The 23,444-nt window shown below is 37.7% G+C and overlaps 1 protein-coding gene across 1 annotated transcript; it reads right to left on the bottom strand.

Annotated features, from left to right (window-relative positions):
• Positions 1-13,122: 13,122 nt before the first annotated feature.
• Positions 13,123-22,623, bottom strand: LOC143589653 (ATP-dependent helicase rhp16-like). Its single transcript, XM_077070353.1, has 15 exons — positions 22,498-22,623; positions 21,441-22,405; positions 21,227-21,349; positions 21,073-21,146; positions 20,913-20,982; positions 20,692-20,835; positions 20,529-20,614; positions 20,112-20,181; positions 18,801-18,920; positions 18,479-18,712; positions 18,262-18,366; positions 17,347-17,499; positions 13,617-13,705; positions 13,426-13,506; positions 13,123-13,341 (listed from the first exon to the last, which is right to left on the bottom strand). Exons 1-15 carry the CDS (start codon positions 22,595-22,597, stop codon positions 13,266-13,268), a joined length of 2,490 nt encoding a protein of 829 aa, XP_076926468.1. The 5' UTR covers positions 22,598-22,623; the 3' UTR covers positions 13,123-13,265.
• Positions 22,624-23,444: the final 821 nt, after the last annotated feature.

Here is a 23,444-nt window from a genome sequence, read left to right as displayed (position 1 = left end):
AATGCATCTGAGAAGATTTTAAATCCAAATTTGAAATCAATCTTATATAAAAAATTATGCACTGTTGCTCGAATCCTAGTTTAAAAAACAATTTATAGTTTACCATACAAATCCAAATTTTGGACAATAATGAACCTTTATTTGCTTTAATTTGCAATTACCTGTGACTTTATAATTATATTCTAACAAACTTGTAACGTCAATTTTAATATTTCCTTATTTCACCATTAATGTTAATGAATGAATTTATTAGGATTTACATATAATAAAAACAAACTTGAATTCATATATTGACATGGTTTAAAAGAAAAAGACCATATATTAAAATAAGTGAAAAGAATATGAGGATGACAAGTGAAAAAAATAGGTAGTTTTTTATTATAATAGATAGATAGTAGATTGGAGAGTTTATAATCAATGGTTTCTTGAAGATTGAATTATTTTGTTTCTCATTAAGTTAATTATTTCTAGTTTATTGATGTGAAAAGCTTTGGTGAATGGCCCCTTCAGAGTTGGGTGGTGAGAAAAGAAAAGTGTAAGGGGTGACATTCTGGAGACCAAATGGGTCACTGGCTAGTGTCTCTATCTAGTTGTCTTGGTGAAACTGGTTAGGTCCATCCTTTCTTATTTATCCTCATATAATATTGTTAAGTTAGATTTCCTTACACATCGTGGCCAATTCTCGAGTCCCCTTATTGTAATAAACTTGACTTAATAATAATATCGAACATACTTACATTATTTAATGATAGTTAAATAGCTTCATTCTTTTTGTTTTTCCAACTTGGTAAATTTACCAATTTAATCTTTAGCCCAATTCCTTCTAGTTATGGGCCATAATTAGTTTCAGGGATCTGGCTTTCACCTAGAAACCCCTTTTACTAGTTCCGGCATACTGCCGGGTGTGTGACACTCACACCTAGTGTTGTGCCAGAATTCTTTGTCCAGTATGGCTTGTGATTTTTGAAGCTCATGGCAGGATTTGCTAGGATCTAGCAAACTGAAGAAGCCTCTTGATATATATGAATAGCTGCCTGAGAATTGGACTAACTCCCAAGCCAATTTTATTAAAGTTAAAAGTATGTGTACTAAGTTACTTGGATCACAACTTAGTAATAGTAGACAAGGGTCAATCACCAATTATGTGTCTTTACAACACACAAGTGGATTGATCACTACACATGGGATCCCCAGCTTGGCGCGCGGGTTTTCACACAATGCGGGCACTCTAACAACTTTCACACCACTTTCTACCAAGAACGAGCCAAGGTTATTAACTTTATTAATGTTGAACCTAGCAAAGAACTGATGACATGACATGATATGATATTATTGTTAGGATTTTTGAACATGTTTTAAAAATGTATTTGTAACTAGTTTTAAATTTTTGAGTCCTGTAATGAGTTAGAGGAATGGACCAAAAAGAGAGGACGAGAGCATGGATGTGTTATTGTGGTCCAGCGGTCAATGAAAAACGATGTGAACCTTGCATACAATCGTGGAGGGTAACCGAAACTGAAGGCCACGATCAGGCGTACCGGTAGTATCAAAAAATGTTGTCCATTTAAACTCCTAAGCAGTAATGACTTGTTTAGTAAATGTTGGAGGCTTGAAGTGGTAAACGAGACACACAACCACGATCCCGTTGTTTATGAGGCGGGGTACGCGCTGCTCCGGAAAATGACCTGCGATGAACTTGATCTAGTTGTGAGGTTATATCGGAACGGCTTGAAGCCCCTTCAAATTCAAACAACTGTACAAGAGCAGTTTTCCGATTGTCAATCCACACTCAAGGACTTATACAACTACTTGAGTAAGCTGAGAGATTAGGAAAGGATTGACGATACCCCAATTAAGGTAGTTGAAAACCTTCATAGTTTTACTATGTATATATAAACTTATGTTTATAATATTTATTAAAGTTTTATATAATCCAATGCATGCACTGGAAAACTTTTTCCATTACAATGGTTTCGTGTACTATACTCAGGAGAATGCTTCCAACGAAAGGACGAAGAATATTTTCTTATGTCATAATAAGTAGCATAAAATGTGGTGTGCATTCCCTGAGGTGTTGTTAATTGACACGACATGCAAGACCAATATGTACAACTGGCCGTTGGTTCAATTTGTTGGACAGCATCCACCAGTTACCGGACGACGAGTTGCAGATCTGGTGGAGGACGATTAGAGATGAGGCTTTCGGGGTTGGGATAGGGCTACGAAAGACAAGGTCTCCGCTATCAGGTTCCGTTGCATAGGTACATTAAATATTATATTATATTATATTATATTATATTATATTATATTATATTATATTATATTATATTATATTATATTATATTATATTATATTATATTATATTATATTATATTATATTATATTATATTATACAGGTATCTTCATCGCCTTATTGCCACGTCTGTTATGGGTCATATTCAGGGCGCGGAGCACTGCAACCTCTGCGATATGTTTTTTTTTTGTGGTGCCTCTTGACCCACACACACTACAACCTCGCGCGAGGTTTTGCACACTATTTCGTTGGTTACAACCGACGACAGGTGCGTGGGTCGTTGTTGGGTGGCTCATATGTCACACAGCTTGCGATTTCGTTGGGGTACGGAGATGAGGATGCAGGTGGAGACGTGGATGATGATATTGATGCACATGAGGTACATTTATTATATTATCATTTAAAGTTTACTTTTAATTCGTCTATTTGATAATTGTTATTGTTTTGATATTAGCCACCACCGCAACACATTCATCGTAGTTATCGTGCGGTGCGTTTGGATGCCGGAACTAACGCCAGGTTACAACACATGGAGCGGGGGATGCTGGAGATGCAGCGAGGATGCTACAGGTGCAGGGTCAGATTAACTGGGTCATCAGTTACCTCAGCGCTGCTCAGCCTGGTGTTAGGTACGAGGTACCACCCCCACCTACTTTTGACAACGAGACGAGGCGAAAACGTGACGAAGCCGGTCAGAGATTGGGCGTCAAACGCAGGGCCGACGACCACGTCGATGTTCACGATGCGACGTGTACAGCCCCCGAACGACGATACCGACGACACCCCGTTTTTATAGTTTTTATATTTTGTACAAACTCGGTGATTTGTATATAATAATGTTTTGGTTCGCTGTATATACGTGTTTATTGTTTTGTGTTTACGTGTTTATTGTTTTGTTTTGAAAAAAAAATTATATAAAAACACATCTTTTTTTAAAAAAATTATTATATAAAAACAATTAAAAAAAAGAAAAAATAATAAAATCAAAACATAAAACATAAAAAGAAAAGAAAAAACCCAAAAAAAATAATTAGAAAACATAATAACACAAAATTAGTGGGTTTTTTCTAAAAAAACCCACGGTGTGTATTGAATTTCCGTATTAAAACCGGTCTTTTGCTAGTGTGATCAGCACTTATAACTGTTTACTTCATAATCTAAGAAATTAAATACATATTACATTGACCATATACTCCTCGTGGTTCAACACCCTACTTTCCCTAACTTGTTTAAGTTGATTAGGAACTTCATTATTATTATTTTTGACAAGATAGAGACAATTTAGCATCAAAATAAAGATGACTATTCAGATTCATCAACATATATTCCTAATCATAAGTGTCAAAAATCGTCTATCGCTTGTAACTGGTACAAGAGAACCTTCACAACGTCAAGGACAATTGTACATGTCATAAACTAGAAAACCGCAACAATTTTAGCACGAATTAGTCTTAATAACAATCCTCATTTGTTTTTATTGGTGCACAACGGCCGAAAGGTTGTTGTTCGTCCTCACTTGATGCTGCCCTAAGCAACTCAGCCGTGCTGTCGTTTTTCTTCTTTCCTTAAATAAATGAACAACTCACTGACTTTTATTTACAAACGATACCAATGCAACAATGACTCTTTTTGATATTTTCTTTGATTTTTCAACTTTTTTTTTCTTTTTTTTTCTCTGTTTTTTTTTTCGTTTTTAATTTTTTTTTTGATAAATACTAACGTCAACATATACAACAACTGACCCGAGATATACATATATTGTGTACTATACTCGACAAACAACTTATATACAACTCTAACATACTAGGTTTCATCCTCAAGGTTAAAACAAAAGGTCAAGGCTAACACGGCTTGTAATGTGGGTTTAACAAATGAAAATGAAAAGACACAAACTTGGCTCCTAGGGGATAACGTAGGGCAGTGAGTATTATTATTTTTTTAAGGCCATTATATGTGGGTTTGTACTGTCCTCTTTCCTCATACAGGTGATGGTTTTAAGATCTCGATATGTATATGACAACCAAGTTCTAGATATCATGAACACGCTGGTTACTCTCTATCATGGCACTCATATGACATGTGTATATACTATGTACTATATGCGTATTATATATAAGGCAAATCTCACACACGCTATGGAGGAATTAGGCTACCGATATGAAACATGTGTACTCGTCCCATGACTCGTTATCCCCATATAAACAGTCCATTTTAATTTCCTTTTTTGAAAAACATTTGATGGGAAGACTTTCGAGAAGCTTTAAAACTGACTATGACCAAATGCCTCTACTTGGCATTAATAATAACAATTAATTACTTACAATTTTGGCTTTTGCGAAAAATCAATGTACTCTAAGGCAAAAGTTTTAATTTTACCTCCATCCCCACACTTTAGGTGAACATTGTCCTCAATGTATAAACATATAACTTTTAAAAGAACATTAACGAGGATGGGGTTAAAATTTACTGCTTATTAATTTTAAAACCGGGGTTAATATGATGGTCATAACAATTTATACAATTATACGATTACACTTTTAACAACGCAACTAAGAAAACAAAGAAAATTATGAAAACAAAATCACCTGATAAGATAAGAAGAAACTTAGGTGCACTCGTGCTTGCGCTCAACGAACCCGCATTCTTAATTCACTCAATAGAATCTGCAAACTCTCACACGTGTAGAAGCATGCTTCTCACAACTATTAGCATATGTCTTTTAAACCGTTTGCAAAACCGTTAATTTTAATTACCAAGCCAAGTTAAATAAATTTAATAATTAAATTTGGTAAACTAATAAAAGTGTCAAAATACCTAACTCACTTTTGTAGGAATCATGATTGCATTTAGCGTATGCAACAAGCCCTTTAACCACCCCCCCCCCCTTAAGCCCGGGTGGATGAATGAGGTTTCTTAAGGGTTTATAGTGACATAAACCCACAAAGTTCTAATACAACATAATATACACGTACCTGAATACAAGGCCGGGTTGCCTACAGGTTAGTGCTAAATTTTTGTTAAGGTCTTCAGCCAGACCATACCTCATGTGTCGTTCTTGGTGGTCTCGTAGGGTTCTTGCCTCCTTTCGCTCCTAAACTTGTTCTACTCTCATCATTAGTTTTTTTCCCAGACCTGATCATAAAATTTACATATATCTCTGTAATAATAAAACTCCACCTTTTTTCTTCTTCTCCTTTTTGAATTCTTCTTTACATTCTCTTCATTTAGCCTATCAATCATAAAACATTCTTTCTTAATAATTTGATTCTCCTTCTCAGGATATCCACACTTGTCAGTTTTATGATCAAACGAATTAGAAAACACCTTTATACTAATTTTCTTTTCCCCAAACCTCATTCTGACCATTCCTCGGCACAATTAAAAATAGCCTTTGTTGTAAGTAAGAACGGATGTAGGATTTTGATCAGCCAACACCACTGTGGTTTTAAATTTTTGTAGTGGCCCAAAATCAAACTGATCATACAAACACCCCGGTAAAATACTTACACAAGCTCCAAGATCCAACAAAGCCTTGTCTAATTTAAAATCACCTATTTGTATTGAAATAATAGGTGTTCCCGGATCTTGAAGTTTTGGGGGAAGGGTACCCATCAAAATGGCGTTCACACTAGCACTTAAATCAAGTTGTTTAGGAATCTTGTGACGTCGTTTCTGGGCACTTAACTCTTATAAGCACTCAACATGATCCAGACTCCCTTTAATTTGTTCAAGCAATGGTTTATTTATTTTCACTTTTTCAAAAATTTTCTACCTTTCACTCTTAGGTTGTTCCCGTTTACTTCAATTTTTTGATGCAAGTAATGCCATTAGAAATGGAACTTTCACATTCAAATTACTAATTTCAAAAAACATGTTATTTGAATCAATTTTAGACTTTGTAAAACTTTTAACTTCCTGATCATGTTCACTCTTACCCTTAAACTCAATTACATCATTCACCCCACCCTCAATACATTGTGATGGATGACTTTCAACAACATAAATTTCAGAAAGAGGACGCTTACTTACCTCATTTATGTGGACACTCGTTGTGTTAGAAGATTTGTGAGCTGGACATATCTGAGTATCACTACAAAGCTTACCTTGATCTCTTATGATGATTGCTACTTCTTCAGGTAATTGTCCAACCTGCTGTGACAATGCATTGATTTCCTTATCTTTGATCTCGTTGCCTTTCTGAATATCCATCATTAACTCAATAATTGTATCCAGTTTTTCATTGATGGAGTTATCATTCGTCCCATGCTAACCCGTTTGCCTATTCCCTTGATTCTGTAAGTTTCTTTGATAGTTACTTTGACCTCCTTCATTACAATTCTGAATTGGTGCCTCAAAAGATCTTGAATAATGATGTGGTGGCACGAATAATGAGGCGTTTTTTTGGTACTATAGGCACAAAATGACTGGCAACTCCTCTAATAGGGGCTCTCTGATTCGCCCTAGGCACTTCATCCACATACTCATTCTGACCTTGTTGTCCTCCATAATTGTTCAGCTTGACACAATTATACCTTTGCTGACCCAACTTGACCTCATTCTGAGCTCTTTAATTAAACTGTGGCATTGAAGGCACAAACTCATTAAACTCGTCATATTCATATTGGTTTTGGGTTTTAGGATGTGGCAGGTAAAAGTTTAAAAATTGTTGTTTTTGTGTGAATGGTGGGTATAATGGGCTACCTGGTGGACTTTGATTACTGTAATAACTCATAACTGAACTACACGTAACCTGCCGACACTATAATAAGTTCCGTCACAAACAAAGACAAACAATACTAATTGTAATACCGAACTTAAACAAAAAGAAAAAAAGTAAAATATTTTTGGATTTTTTTTATTTATTTTCAAACAAGCAATGCAACAAGGAGCATGTGGTCAGTATTACATATATGTTTGATTATTTTAATCTAAAATTATAACTAAAGTGGACAAATGATGTCAAGAAAAATTTGAAAGATTGATTTATAAGACAACTTAAGGAAAATGCAACCTCCTTCGGGTTCAGGCTCTAGTTTCACACAAAACTCGTTTGATCAATTGGACACCACATAGAATGGTGTTAGAAATTAGTTAAAAGTATATTGAGACATGCCTTTGTTATTAAACCTTTCAATTACCCAGTCTAATAGTATCAAGTCAACCCCCTTTAGTCACCCAACCCACTTCTAGGTTTTGTCATCAACTGAACGCGGTTGTAAAGAAAGAACTCAAAACACCAACAAAATGTTTAATTAACTAATACTTCAATTTGTTAAATGTTTGTCATCACATAAACAAATCCAATGCATAAATAAAACAAAGTTTAAGGTTTAACTTAAACGAACCATTCACCCAGAAAAAGTCACAATGAGATTAGCCTGTCATATAGCGACCTTGAACTTGATCACTAATTTGGATTGGCATGCACAACAACCAAAAGGCTGTTGTTCATCCTCATTTCCTGCTACCCCAAGAAACTCAGCCAGCCGTCCTTTCGTCTGCCTTATTTCCTTGCGTCCAATTCCCCCCCCCCCCCCCCCCCCCACACCCAATCATAGGCTGCCATTCAATTTATTTGTGGGCCTCAGTTTACCCTAACTCCCCTAAACACAACTGTAGCCCATCTGTGTTCATGTGCCACCGTAACAAATACAATAATAATAATAGTAAATCTCTACATTTCTCATTTGTAGTGATGCATACACGTTGAAACTCAATATTCAATATGGTGATTAATATTAAATGTTACTAAATATAAGATATTAAATATTTTTAGTTCTTTTATCCTATTCTATAATATATAAAAAAGAACTTAACATAATATGTTATAATAAATATTTAAACTAAAAAATGCAATATTAATAATAATTAGTCTTGACCAAATACCCACTCATCAAATGCCTTAGACCATGTGTAGTCATAAAGCCTCACCCCCAGACATTATGCGACACGTGGCGCCCAATCAGAGTTATGGTTTTATACAAAAACAGGTGTAGTCATAAAGCCACACCCTCAGGCGTTATGCGCCACGTGGCGCCCAGTCACCATTAATTTTTTTTTTGTTTTTTTAAATAACAATTCATTTAAAAATAGATATAAAATTAAAAAAACTACATTAAAATTAAAAAAAATACATTAAACTCACAAATAAAAACTAAATTAAAATAAAAAAATACATTAAATTAAAAAATACAATAAAAACTAAATTAAGAAGCCTACATGTTGTATTTTTCAAAAATTTCTTTTGCCGAATTGCTTTTAGAGATTGGGCTCTTGGGTCGTCTTCGGTTAACTCCTTTGTTAGAACCTCGATGCCGTTGTCTAATTCATCCCTTTTAAATACTTCGACGGCGGCCAAATTTACTTGAAGACGTTTAGCTCCAAGTTCTTGTATATCTTTGAGTCGAATGTTCATTTCTTTGAAATGACATTCCATTTCAACATTCGAACCCGTTGCCGACGACGACGCGGCTCCTTTCCCCTTTCCCTTTCTCTTGCTTCTTTTACCCCCCGATCGAGGCATCTCGGTAATATCCGCAAAAGGATTCCCGTCTTCATTATTGCTTAGGTTGAAGTTTCGAGTGTCGGAACGGGCCGTGTCCGAATCAGCCGAGGACGATGTTTTAGACCTTTTTTTAGGCGGGCCACCTTCGGTGTTGACCTCCATAACCGGGCCCCATTTCAGGTGAAACCTCAGGTGTTCTTTCCAAATGCCAAAGTAAATGAAGCTCCCATTAACCTTATGTTGATACTCTATCAACGTCTTTTTCATTATTTCCGCGTCAAAGACATCGCTACTCCACGTTCGAGTCATCCGAGTGTGAACCGTATGGAAACCTGTGCATTTGATGTTGATGTCGTTCCATTTCGACTGTAACGAATCTTTTTATCAGTGAGTCCCCACCAAGTTCGTGGAACAACTATTTAATTTTGTGCCAAGATGCGCCCGTTGCTTGATAGTTCGCAAAAAAAAACGTTACAAGTTCAATGTTTGTTCTAAGAAATTTAAATATATATATATATATATATATATATATATATATATATATATATTAAAAACTTACCGCACTCGGCATCTTCCGATATCGCGCACCAAGCACGAGCACATAGTTCGCACTCGTCGATACTCCATGATATGGTGTTCTTTTTAGCCTGAGCTTCGCCGGAGGGCTTCTTTGCGTGTTTTCTCGGACATCCGCGTTGGCTCAAACCGCCACGAGTCTCCGGGACGGGTTGTGACTCCGGGTTTATTTGTGTCTCCGGCACAAACTCGTCGTTGGGTTGGGAACCCGAACCGACAAAAATGTTTGTGGTTGGGTTTTGGAAGCCGGACACCATATTTGGTAAAGGGGCTCCCGAACTAAGATATTGCATGTGCGCGACCATATGCGCTTCGAACGGATACGAGGATTGAGGGACGGGGACGGTTGGCATCGGGGCGGTGGATGGGTTCTGTTGTGGATTTTGGTTGCTTGCGTTGCCTTGACGGACAAATTAACCGAAACCGAGAATATTTTGGTTGTTGTTAAACGGAAACGTTTTGGTTTTTGGGTGTGTTTTTGTGAAAATTGTGTAAAAAAATGAGGTCTGGGTGTGCTTTTTATAGTATAGTTCGGTTATTATTTTAAAAAGTTTTTTTTAAAAAAAAAACCAACGGCTCCCTCAACGGATACTTTTTTTGGTTTTTGAGCCTTTTCAAGCGTTTTACACAAAACGCTCAAAAAAAACCCCCCAAATGTCGGAGGGGAGGGGACGGTGTTCCCCGACGTTTTGAGCCAAAACGCTGCACTACGCTTGGTCTTAGAGTCTTTTTCCTTTCTAGTGGGCCCTAACCCATTGTACTTCTCTACCCACGCTCTTTTATAAGTTAGTATATTATTTTTTATTAAATATCATACAAAAGACTTTTAACAATGCTTCTCTAAATCTTTGCATCCTTCATCTTCACGTATTTTTCGAACCTGAACTTCCACTCAGTAAACCCCTCATGAGACAGTAGACTGGGTACATGAGTAGCAGTTCTCATGATGGAATCCAACTCTTGATGCAATGCAGCATTTGAAGATGTGTTATTTAACTGGTTCATTTCAATCGAAAGTCCAAATATCAGTCCAACAGTCCAGTATAAATTTTAAGTACAATCAACAATGGCCCAATATATCTTGGCCCAAAACTAAACTGAACACCCCAGAACCCAATAGCCGAAAACACTGGATTAAACCCGAGAACCCTGTATGTGAGCCAAAAACACTTGAGCGGAAAACACAATAACCGGGAACACCCAAATAGCCCTGAGAACCCTTGATCTGAGCTGAAAACGATCAGATTATGCCGAGAACCCTGATATTCTCCTGATTGTTTCCCGAGAACTGTCAAATGATGTCAAGAACCTTGAATCTTTGACTTGGTAAACTTGGTAACAAATATTATCCCAAGAATTCAGGGATTTGAATTTAATTCAGAGATACCAGAAATACCTCAAACAAATCCGATGAACACGAAGAAAATTTTATAAATGCCACAGATCTTGATTTTCAAAAAAATACCCAATGGTTATCAACCAAAAAAACAATCTTGAATCCTTGATATCACCAACACCGAGCCTAGAATAGGTCTATAGGTTCTGATAAACTCATTGTTATGCAGAAACTAACAACGAATTAATTCAAGACAAACAAGTATAAACAAAAATCAACACACGATGGACTTAAAAACACACGTTATATTAACGTCGCGTGCTTAAGGCCTTAACCAAGGATTACAATATGATAAGAATTAAAGACTATGTAACCCTACACCGTTTGCTAATCATCGACTAACATGTAGACCTACTACAAAGAGCATATATATAGCCTATCACACTACGGCCCAAGCCCATACAAAAAGCCCCACGAAAACACAAGGTTTTTGGTGTTACATGTTAACCAAACCCAAGCCCAACTAGATTAAGTATAAACCATTTAGCCTAGCCAAACATATATACATATTTTTTACTCATATATATTACTTGTTAAATAAAAAAAGGTTAAGTTGGAGGCTGAAAATAACAGAAGATTATCGAATTAGGGAGATAGAATTGATAATTGATTTGTTTTGTTTTTTTAATATGATGCTAGAAAGTATATTATTATATATAAGAATTAAGAAGTTTGGCGACGCGTGATTGGTCGCCAAACTTCTTATTTGCTTTTAGTTTGTTCTACATGTTCAAATTCGTGTCGTTTCGCTACCGAAAAATACTGGGTTTTTTGTATCGTTGATACAGTCAAATGATTCCGGTCAAGTTCGCATCAGCTCACGGTCGCAACCCAAAACTTTTTTCCCTGTGAGTTATTTATAGTCCATTGATTCTGGATGAATCTGTGTCAGATCAAGGCCACAACATGCGTATATTTTTGGTTTTCGCCATGGTATTTTTTATGTAAATATGTTAATTTGTTGTATTTTGTGTGTAAACGAATTAACTTATTGCTTTAATTTCGGAGTCGTAAGCTGATACCAACCGAACCCGTGTCGGTTCACCACCACAACACATGGTTTTCTATGTACGATTTAGTCTCGACAACGTCGATTCCGGCTGAATTCGCGTTAGTTCGCAAACACAACGCGTGGGTTTTTTTTTTTTTACCTTTTTATCCCTCGATTCCATAATCAACGAATAGTTCGCAACTGCAACGCACATGTTTTTCTTGTTCGCCACATTTTTTTTAAATTCTTAAATATGTTCAGTTGATGTATATTTAAGAGTGGATGAATTTATAGTTTGCTTCTTTTTGGGTTATAACCAGAATAACATCAACCCGGCGCAATATACTGGGATTCTTCCTAGTTGATAACTAACTAATCATGTTTCATAACTTCCATTTTTTGGATCAAGCTCAAGAAGTATATTATAAGGTTTTAAATTAGAAAGATATATTTAAATAACTATTTAAATTTACTTTCTAAATAAAGATATTTTTAGGATATTTCATTTTAGCATTCGATAATAAAATTACAGAAGTAGAACACGAAAAATGAAAGCCATGCACGATGAGTATTTAATATACTGCTATGCATGATGTTTAATTTTGAGAATATTTATTTTATGTGGAAGTCAATTTTCTCTAAAAATATGTATATATATTTTATTTTATTTTTTTTCATGATGATGAAACTACCCTCTATTTTCTGTTAATATCTAAAGTTGTTACATATAGAAAAGTTGAATGCCCATGCATATGACTTTTTAACCTTAGTATCCAAACTTGTTACTTTCAGTAAACATTAGAGACTAGCTGCGTAATTGAATCTACTAATAATATTGCATCAAGATGTTCACTAGAACTAGAAGATGAAAAATAAACAACTGTTTCATTGAATTTCTTGAAGATCACGTGTGTGCTAAGACTATGTGTTGTGGTTTAACTAAAAACTGCACAACGCCCTGTCACACGAGTAATGAGCTTTAACTATCCGCCACCATTTTAACTATTATGTTGTGGTTTAACTAAAAACTGCATAACACCGTGTCACGTGGGCAATGAGCTTTAACTAACCGCCACCATTTTAATTATAATGTTGTGGTTTAACTAAAAACTATATTAAAAAAAAGTGTGACTTATTGATTTGGGGTGGACCTCATCTCACAAGTTCCACTACGAGCATTAATGGGATGGAGTCTCCCATTTTGGCATCTAACTTTAACATGCTCATTTTGGTTTAACGCCCCTAATGGTGATGATGTGGCTTTGGTGCTGGTGGCTTTAACACCCACAACACACATGCACACAGCCTAAGTAAAAACCACATAAAACGGGTTGGGTACTAAGAAGGAAGTTTAAAAAAAAACTGTTTGTTTACCTATTCAACAACACAAAAGTTTGAACAATCATTGTCGGGTATAGATGTATTTTCAGCATTTAAAACACATACTGTTATACTAAATACCGAAAATACACTTTAAAATGTTAAAACAACAAACTGTTTATACCTAAACACGCAAAAAAAATCCAATCAAGTCACTATGGTCTAGCTTTCCCAGAGCATCTTTACAGCCACCAATAGTCCTGTAAACCAAAACTATATAAACTACAAGTATTTATTAATTATTATGCTAGTAAAGTGAAGAATAGTAATAATAATAAGTGTACCCCTTAAACCCCAATCTCCTCTTCTCTTGCATTTCCAGAATATCCTCCTCAACTGTGTTTTCCATCACAAACTTCACAACCCTGCATTATGCAATGCATTTACTCATTTAGTAAATAACACATCTTGATGTTTTACTTGACGTGACTCGTTTTGTCATCTATATGAAGATAAATGAAAGTATGAAATTAACCTGATTGGTTTGTATTGGCCTATTCGGTAGATTCTATCTTGGGCTTGCTGCTCTACCGCTGGGTTCCACCACGGGTCCATTAAGAATACCTAAGGATTAAAGAAGTTGAGTGAAATGAGTGTAGGGGTATGGTACTAAACCCGGTTTTACGACCCTAAATTTATTATGATTGACTTATTTTATTATATGGACTAATACAATGTTATTGGGCTGAGGGGGTTTTGTGGAGGTAACCCTAACTGGGCTAGGCCCATTAGGGTACCATGATGGTGGCCATGAGGCTCTCTATATAAAGAGGTCTCCACCTCCTTGTTAAGGGGTCATGCTCAATAAGAGCCACCACCATATTTTTGTGTCTGTAAACAAGAGATCCTTGAGATTTCTTAGCGGTCACCTCCACGCCCCCAAAAAGCCATTGCAGATCTCAAGCAACCGGAGAAGAAGATCAAGACGTGGTTCGTTCATCTCGAAATCCGTGGAAACATCGTCATGGATCAGGTCAGATTCATTTCATGCTTCGACATTGGCGCCATCCGTGGGACGGCAACGAACTACCCTTCGATTTTCGTCTCGGCTGTCAGATCTCTCCCAGGAAAAATCCAGATCTGGAAGTTTACAGAAAAAGGCTTTAAGGCTTGTTCTATTAAAGCTCAAAAAGATCCATAGATCTAAAAGAGGCTTCCAGATCTGTGCAAAAGGAAACTACCTGATTCGAATGATCAAGCCTCCGGATCTGTGATGGTTTTAAATCCGCTCCGAGCTTCAGATCTATCTAGATCTGATTTACAGATCTAGATCTAGATTACAGACCTGGATTTTAGGTTTAAAATTGCATATCTAACTCTCAAATTGCAGATCCAAAAATTACCAGACTTCCGCCGCCATGTACGCGCGCCCGCGGATTCTCACTCCGCAGCCATGCATGTGCCGCCGCGGGAACCACCATGTGGGTTTCGCGCAAAAGACCTCCACCATGTGGGTTTTGCGCAGAAGACTGCCACCACGCATGCTCGCCAGCGGGTCACCATTCCGCCGACATGCGTGAGCGCCCGTGGAAACCACCGCGGAAACCACCATGTGGGTTTTGCGCAAAAGACCTCCGCCATGCACGCGCCCCGCGAGACCACTCCGTCGTCGTGCATGCGCACATAAGGCCAAGTGCCAAACTTAAAGGTTGGGAATCCTTAAACCCATAAGGCCACGCGCCAAACTTAAAGGTTGGGAATCCTTAAACCCATAAGGCCACGCGCCAAACTTAAAGGTTGGGAATCCTCATAAACCCATCAGGCCAAGCGCCAAACTTAAAGGTTGGGAATCCTCATAAACCCATCAGGCCAAGCGCCAAACTTAAAGGTTGGGAATCCTTAAACCCATAAGGCCACGCGCCAAACTTAAAGGTTGGGAATCCTCATAAACCCATAAGGCCACGCGCCAAACTTAAAGGTTGGGAATCCTCATAAACCCGTCAGGCCAAGCGCCAAGCTTAAAGGTTGGGAATCCTCAAACCCATAAGGCCAAGTGCCAAACTTAAAGGTTGGGAATCCTCATAAACCCATAAGGCCAAGCGCCAAACTTAAAGGTTAGGAATCCTCAAACCCATAAGGCCAAGTGCCAAACTTAAAGGTTGGGAATCCTCATAAACCCATACGGCTTCGCGCCGAATACAAAACCGAACGCGGCTCCGCTCCGTTCAAAACGCCGTCATAATTAAACCTATTAACACAAGCCACGTCACATGCACGCCACCGCGGATCAACCATTCCGCCATTCTACATGCGCACCACCATAATGCTTGAGCGCAGTCGCATATCACATGCTCATGCACCACATATGCTCATGCACCACATATGCTCACGCATCACACATGCTCACGCATCACACATGCTCACGCATATCACATATGCCCACGCGTATCACATGCTCACGCATCATATATGCTCACGCATATCGCATCTGCGCGTGGCACATATCACATGCTCACGCATCATATATGCTCACGCATATCGCATCTGCGCGTGGCGCATATTACATATGCTTGCGCATATCACATCTGCGCATGAAACATCTGCGCATCACAAAACCAAAGCCTACGCGCAAGCGCATGAAACATCTGCGCATGGCGCATGACACAGTCTACGCGCACGCGCATGCAACATCTGCGCGTGGCGCATAACACAAAGCCAGAGCCTATGCGCAAGCGACACAACAAATGAGAATAGTCTAATCCCAAATCAGGATAAGGACAACCTTATTTAGCAGCAATGAACTAGGGGACTATCGTGGTATACCACCACTGCATTATCGCGATGGAAGACATCCGAATCTTAGGGCGGGAGCCTAACAATATCCCAAACGGCCACGCGCCAATGTTCGGCTACGAGTCGCACAAGCACCTATAACATTATTACTATCTGGCCGTTTGTGCCTCCATTATTATTTTGAAGACAAGCCGGGATAGTCATCCCGCGTAGAAGAGGCCCTTGTGGGCCTGTCATTATCATCATATTATAGCTCGTAAGTCACCTCACGCGCAAGCTTCATTATTCTTATAGCTCGTAAGTCGCCTCACGCGCAAGCTTCATTATTCTTATAGCTCGTAAGTCGCCTCGCGCGCGAGCTTCATTATTCTTATAGCTCGTAGGTCGCCTCACGCGCGAGCTTCATTATTCTTATAGCTCGTAGGTCGCCTCACGCGCGAGCTTCATTATTCTTATAGCTCGTAGGTCGCCTCGCGCGCAAGCTTCATTATTCTTATAGCTCGTAAGTCGCCTCTCGCGCGCAGGTTTTATTATTCTTATAGATCCGTAAGTCGCCTCGCGCGCAGGTTTTATTATTCTTATAGATCCATAAGTCGCCTCGCGCGCAGGCTTTTATTATTCTTATAGATCCGTAAGTCGCCTCGCGCGCAGGCTTTTATTATTCTCATAGATCCGTAAGTCGCCTCGCGCGCAGGCTTTATTATTCTCATAGCTCGTAAGCTGCCTCGCGCGCAAGTTATGTTACATTATTATCGAGATGCGCGCTCTACCTTTTATCAGGCCTCGCGCCACTATTGTTATGATGCGTGCTATATCTTATTCATGCCAGGGCACCATCATTATCATAAGGACCACAACATGTCACCATCACGAAGAAAACCTCCCAAAACTCAAAGACAATAAAGACAAGGCCGAAGAAAAGGGAAAAAACCGCCTCATGGCCTAACACACCTCATAAAGTCCAGCGCTCCACCTAAACGCTTGCGCGCCCAGGAGCAACGCTGGACTTGGGGGGCTTGTAGGGGTATGGTACTAAACCCGGTTTTACGACCCTAAATTTATTATGATTGGCTTATTTTATTATATGGACTAATACAATGTTATTGGGCTGAGGGGGTTTTGTGGAGGTAACCCTAACTGGGCTAGGCCCATTAGGGTACCATGATGGTGGCCATGAGGCTCTCTATATAAGGAGGTCTCCACCTCCTTGTTAAGGGGTCATGCTCAATAAGAGCCACCACCATATTTTTGTGTCTGTAAACAAGAGATCCTTGAGATTTCTTAGCGGTCACCTCCACGCCCCCAAAAAGCCATTGCAGATCTCAAGCAACCGGAGAAGAAGATCAAGACGTGGTTCGTTCATCTCGAAATCCGTGGAAACATCGTCATGGATCAGGTCAGATTCATTTCATGCTTCGACAATGAGTAATGACAGTTAAAGAAAATGCAAGATGATGCTGATGATGACTTACATGTGAGGCAACTGTGAGATTTAGAGCAACGCCGCTTGCTTTCAAGCTCATCAAGAAGATTCTGCAGTCTCCTTCATCAGTAAACCTGGTAATTGCAGCTTCTCTAGCAGCCATTGTCATGGATCCATCTAACTGAACACATTTCATACCACTCTGCAGATTCACAACATTCTGCTTTCATCTTGGTTCATTTGATAGTTAAAGAAAAGATCAACTCAAAAGTCAGCCTTGACTTTTAAGGGTAGAAAAACTCAAACTTTGAATCTAAGTGTAAAAATGTCAACTTTGACTTTTGAGTGATCAGTTTGCAATATTTTTTCATTTTCATATACAGTACTAACAATTGAATAGGAAATAATGTACTTTGAATCCAATAAACTTAAAAGTAGGCTTGTAAACGAACAAAACGAACAAGAATGAAAGCATGTCCATGTCCTTTCGTTTAAATTTAAGGGAACAAACAATCTAACACGAACAACTAAGCGAGCAAAATTTTTTTTGTCCATGTTAGAAATTGAACGTGTTCATGTTCATTCTTTAAAAGCATAAACGAACGAACATAACTGAACATAGATGAACAAACATAACTATGCTAACCAATTAAAAGTAAATGTGATCATGTGAACAACAATGCGTTGGGCCTAAAATTAAAACTAAACAAATTTGTAATGGGCCCAAAAAATCTAAAAGAATATATTAACGAACATAAACGAATGTTGACAAACATAACTGAACGAGCAAGACATATTCTCATGTTCGTTTGTTTACCTAATGAGCAAAAGTTTTGTTCATGTTCGTTCGTTTATTAAATAAATGAACATAAATGAACCTCCCACCGAACGGTTCACTAAATGTTCGGTTCATTTTACAGCCCTACATGAAAGCGTTGTTAGATAATCAGTTGCATTATTGCACCTTCTGCAAAGAATAATGTATTAGATCAAGAAATGAAGTGAATTGGCTGAAAACAATTCCTTTAGCAGAAACATCCCTTTCAGCCATAAATCTGATCTCTTCCTTCTGAAAGTCAATGGCCCGGTCAGTCTATTCGAAAAACAAGTCTAAACTAGTATTTTGTATGTTTACGGTTTGGTTAACCAGAGCAAATAAGTTAAAACAGAGACCGACATACCAGAGCATCGATTTTTGTGCTTGTCTGGAAATTTTCAAGAGAGATTCTGTTTAGAATACTAGATGGTTTAAATCCTTTCAAACTTGATTTAGGCTTCTGAATTTCTTGATCATGATTATTTGCACTGAAGTCAATTGTAAGCGGCTTTGAACATGAAGGGCATGCCGGTTGACCAAAGCAAGCAGAAAAATTAATCAGGCATGACTTACAGAAGAGATGCTCACATGATGTGACCTGGAAGTATTTGTACACTAATATTTATTTATGATTTATTAAAATAGAGTATATTTTTAGAATGAAAATCAAGAGGAAACTAGTGTACCACAGGCTCTTCTGCTACATCATGACATAAACCACAAACTTGTTCATTATTATATTTGTTCTTGCCTCCTCTTGCAACAGCCGATGTGGAGTACTCCACAAGATAAGGATGATCAGCAGCCTGCAGTGTTAAGATAATTTAATTCAGTCTGCTCATGTTTATTGTTAAAATAAATATTACAATATTTCAAAAAAAAATTGAGTAAGAAATATTTCAAACATTAAGCACATTTTTGGTTCATTAAACACGCATCCATATAAACAGATAACCAGAAATATCTTTAAGACTTCCATAGTCTTACTCTTACATTAATAATACTCAAACTTGGTCAGAATTAAGTCACAAAAATACATATCAATCAATCAATCAATCAATCATACCCAGTAACATCCCACCGACAGCAAAGCTATAAGTAGGGTCTGGGGAGGGTGGGATGTAGGCACACCGTACCTCTATCCAAAGGAATAAAGAGGTGGCTTCCAGAGAGACCCTCGGCTCTAAGTACATGTGTATGAAGCAAAATAAAGGAAATCAAAGTTTAACAGTTATATAAAAACTACTACTAATTATAATAATATTAATAATAAGATCACAGTTTAACAGCTATATAAAAGCTAATAATAATTATTATAATAATAATAATAATATATGTAAGGGAAATACCATTATGGTATGTGACCTAAATAAGTTAAGTCTAAGCCCTAAGGTATTCAATTCTCTCTAAAAATCCTTAACTTTAATTCTACTTCTCCACGAATTCCTATCCTCAACCATGTCCTCGGAGAGGTTTAGGTCTATCAAATCATGCCTAATCCTCTCATCCCAAGTCAATTTCGGTCGTCCTCTACCCCTCCTCCCCTCAATTTCGATCGCCCTGCTTGCGGTGCGCGCATATAATGTATATATGTGTGAACCCACGGGTGGGCAAAAGTAAAATTGCACTAATTTTAACGTTATTTTACTAATCTCGTGAAAATAACGTTAAAAGTGGCAGAAGGTTAATCAGGCATCATGTGGTGGCGTTGATAGCCGAAAGACAATGGTACATGCACCAATCAGCCGGTGTCCCGATGATTGAGTGCTATGTGCCTTATGTCCAAGGCTTGATGCAAAACTACTATCGAGCCGGGGGTCTCATCGGAAGCAGCCTCTCTATCCCTATGGGGTAGGGGTAAGGCTGTCTACATCTTACCCTCCTCAGACCCTACCATAGCTTGGCTATTGGTGGGATATACTGAGTACGATGATGAAGTCACAAAAATACACAGTTCCAAAATTAACAGTCAGATAAATAAAATAATAATTGATCACCTTTCGCAGGCGTGTTAGGAGGCTAAAGATATGCCCATAGTTGCTCATAAGTGTTCCCTCTTCCTCATATCTGCAAACAGAAAAACATTTCAGAAACTTAAAATTTCATTAAACTCTTAACACAAATGACCAAAAACACTAACACAATATAAAAGCGACATTTAAATTTATAAAAAGAAACTCTAATATATCACCCAAAAGGTTAACGAGACTCCACCCGTCAATATATTCTCAATGTGGACTGTATTCAATACATGATTACATGAGCGATGAATGGGTAAAACTCGATCCATATTTATCAAATATCATACCAGGTATAATTATGAACAACATAAGAAATTTATGATTAGCCCTCAAATGGTTAAATAATTACACGCTTAAAATTTATAAAAGGGGCCATGAGATAAAAAGAGTTACCTATGAATATGATTCCGGCTTTCCATCTTGAGTGATGTATAATATTCGTTCTCCGTAGCATCAAGATAGTCACGCCTCACAGAAATCTGTGAAAAGGGCATCCAACGTACCACGATTAAAGGGTACATTAAAACATTTTTTTTAGATTAACATCAGAACTTACTGTTCTAGAAGGGAGTGAAAGATCAGCTGTTCTGCCTTTCTTAGTACGTCTTAACATAATGCATTTCAAAACCTTATCTTTTAGCAAAACCATAGCTCTAGCTCTACTACTAGCCCCTCTATCTTGAATGGGAAGAGCAATAAACTAATTCAAACAAGAACACGTTAAACCCCAAACAATTGGTACTCACAAAGCATAAGAACATGCAACGTATAACTTACTGCGTTCCACCAACTGAAATGTCTTACTGGTCCGTGAGGGCAACATGGACACGAAGATGAAGAAATTGTACTACAATCCAACACAGAAAGAATTTGTGATCTCCAAAAGACACTTCAATGCATAAACTATAGATATGCCAGAATATAAAAAGAACCTTACGTGTAATCAAGCACTTTACAGTCACAATCTTTACAGAAGTAATAAGAATATGGAGTTACTTGTAAGAAGCGAACCTATAAAAAACAAGCAAATAGTAGAATTCAGAATTCATAGTTGACAAACTGTAAACTAACTTAAGATGAAGAGCACTTACAAGTGAACAGAGTTCTCCAGCATGATTCTGAAAAGGGGTTCCACTTAAAGCCCATCTATAGGAAGCTTCTAAAGCAAAAACAGCTCGTGTGGTACTACCACGTCTATCTTTTATGTAATGAGCCTGTGTAAAAAAAACAAAAAGATATATAGAAAGCAGAACAATGTAAAGATTTTCAAAACAATAGACCTCTAAAGAAACTAAGAAAGCATACCTCATCCAAAATTACACGGGTCCATTTTACAGAGTGCAAATAAGATATCATATCACCTGTTTCTGAATTTTCCGTCGTCCTCTTACCCTTAGTATTCTTTTTACTTGCTTTCTTTTTATCATCCTCTTCATCAGATAGATCTTCTCCTTTCTTTTTGTCCTGTTTTGATTGTTTCACAATTTTGACACCGGTACAATAACGTTGAAGGTGAATTTTCATTGTTCTTGCACAAAGCTTTTTACCACACCACTCACAACTTTCTTTTGGTGGCATGAAATGTTTCCGATATTCACTCTCCACGATAGAATAGGTAGTTATGATAAAATCATACTCCGAGAATTCAAAAAGTGTTTTTCCTCTGTTGGGCCCATGATATGCCAGTACCTTGGTGCTTCCTTTTGTGGTGAATTGGTCAATCTCATTAACCCATTGCATGACAGCAATCAACGGGCATATCACAAGGGTTGTTTTGACACAAGGTAATGCGGAGGAGCTAGCTGCCAGCTCAGCAGGTCCAGGTCCACTAAGTTCACGAGAAAGTGCCCGTTTGGCAAGTACAAGAGCAATAGCTTGCACCGTCTTTCCCATTCCCATTTCATCAGCAAGAATCCCGCCTCTTGAAGCAGAATCTTCTTGCTTTAATCCCCATGCTAACCACTCTTTTTGGTACCTTAAAAGTGGCATAACAAAATCTGGTGATGCATCAACAGTTTCTTCCATTATCTCATTCGAATTCTCCAAATTATTATCGTCTCGCATATGCTGGTCCAGCCATCTCTCAGTCTCTTCTTCCCAAACTTCCCACATTAATTTTGGTCGTCGCTCTTTCCTTTTCTTATCAAGATCATCACGAGCACCTTTGTTTTCAAGAAACTGCAAAAGGTTTTTCGTCTCCATCCTCTCCGGCTCATCAACTTCAGACTCTGAAGTATAAATTTTAACCACTTCTTCAGCATTTTCAGCACCTACATTCCCATTAAACATAAATATAAGAGCTTAAGATATATATAGATCCCAATTTTTGACCTAGAGGATGTAAAGTAAAATCAAGAGGTACCTTCATGACCAAACTCGTAATTATCAGAACCCAAAGACAACTTATTGTCATCTCCATTTCCATTTCCCGACAGCTCCATATAGCTCTTACCTGTTTCCATACAATCTGATCAACTACACATCCAAAACAAAAAAATTGAAAGCATAGGGAGTTCAGTAAACCCGGTCAACCTAACCAATTTGAAACTGATTATGTAGAAACTAATTGAAACCATAGGATCACAAACAGTTTGTAATTCTCCCCACCACAACCGGTTCCAAACAGGCCAAAACCAGTCAAAAAGAGTCTATAGCACTTAGATTTTCAGTAAACGTTTTGATTAAAAAACTAAACATAAAGCAACGATTCTTCAATCGGTTAAACTGTAACATCAGCATTGATCGATGGCAGCTGAAGCAAGCAAAAACAGTAAATTCGCGGAAATGAATAAGAGATTGTAATGGATTGAAAGCTAATTACCTTCGGTAGATGAATCAGAGCGAGAACGAAGGTTAATTGAGGCGTAAGATGAGAAATGAATCCGAGATTAGGGTTTGTAAAACAAGAATCAAAATTGGGTGTAGGATATATATTTATAATTATATATGAGAGTGTAGTTCAAGTTGGAAGGGTGGCGGTGATCGTTATAAGCCGTTGCGGGAAAAAGGTTTATTTGATTCATATTCCTACTCATTATTATTTTACTTCATTTTTATTTTATATACTTCTTTATGACCGTTGTTAGATAATTGACGGTTCACTGGTTCATCTAATCATTTATCATTATTAGGCTTAAAACTAATATACAATAAAAGGACGAGTGGGGCTAGACTTTAAGTTCGAGTCTTTTTTTTTTCTAACCTGAAGGGTATGATAAAGAAGCATTTGCTTATATGTAGTGTTCTTATTTAGTAGACCGTTTGATCCAGGCATTCGGCAAAGGAACATGTTGGGCTCCGGAGAACATG

Source organism: Bidens hawaiensis, unplaced genomic scaffold (genome assembly GCF_021521415.1).
Source record: "Bidens hawaiensis isolate Kalapana, Puna unplaced genomic scaffold, B.hawaiensis_p1.1 tig00037688_1, whole genome shotgun sequence".
NCBI lineage: Eukaryota > Viridiplantae > Streptophyta > Magnoliopsida > Asterales > Asteraceae > Bidens > Bidens hawaiensis.
This window is presented reverse-complemented; position numbering and strand designations above follow the sequence as displayed.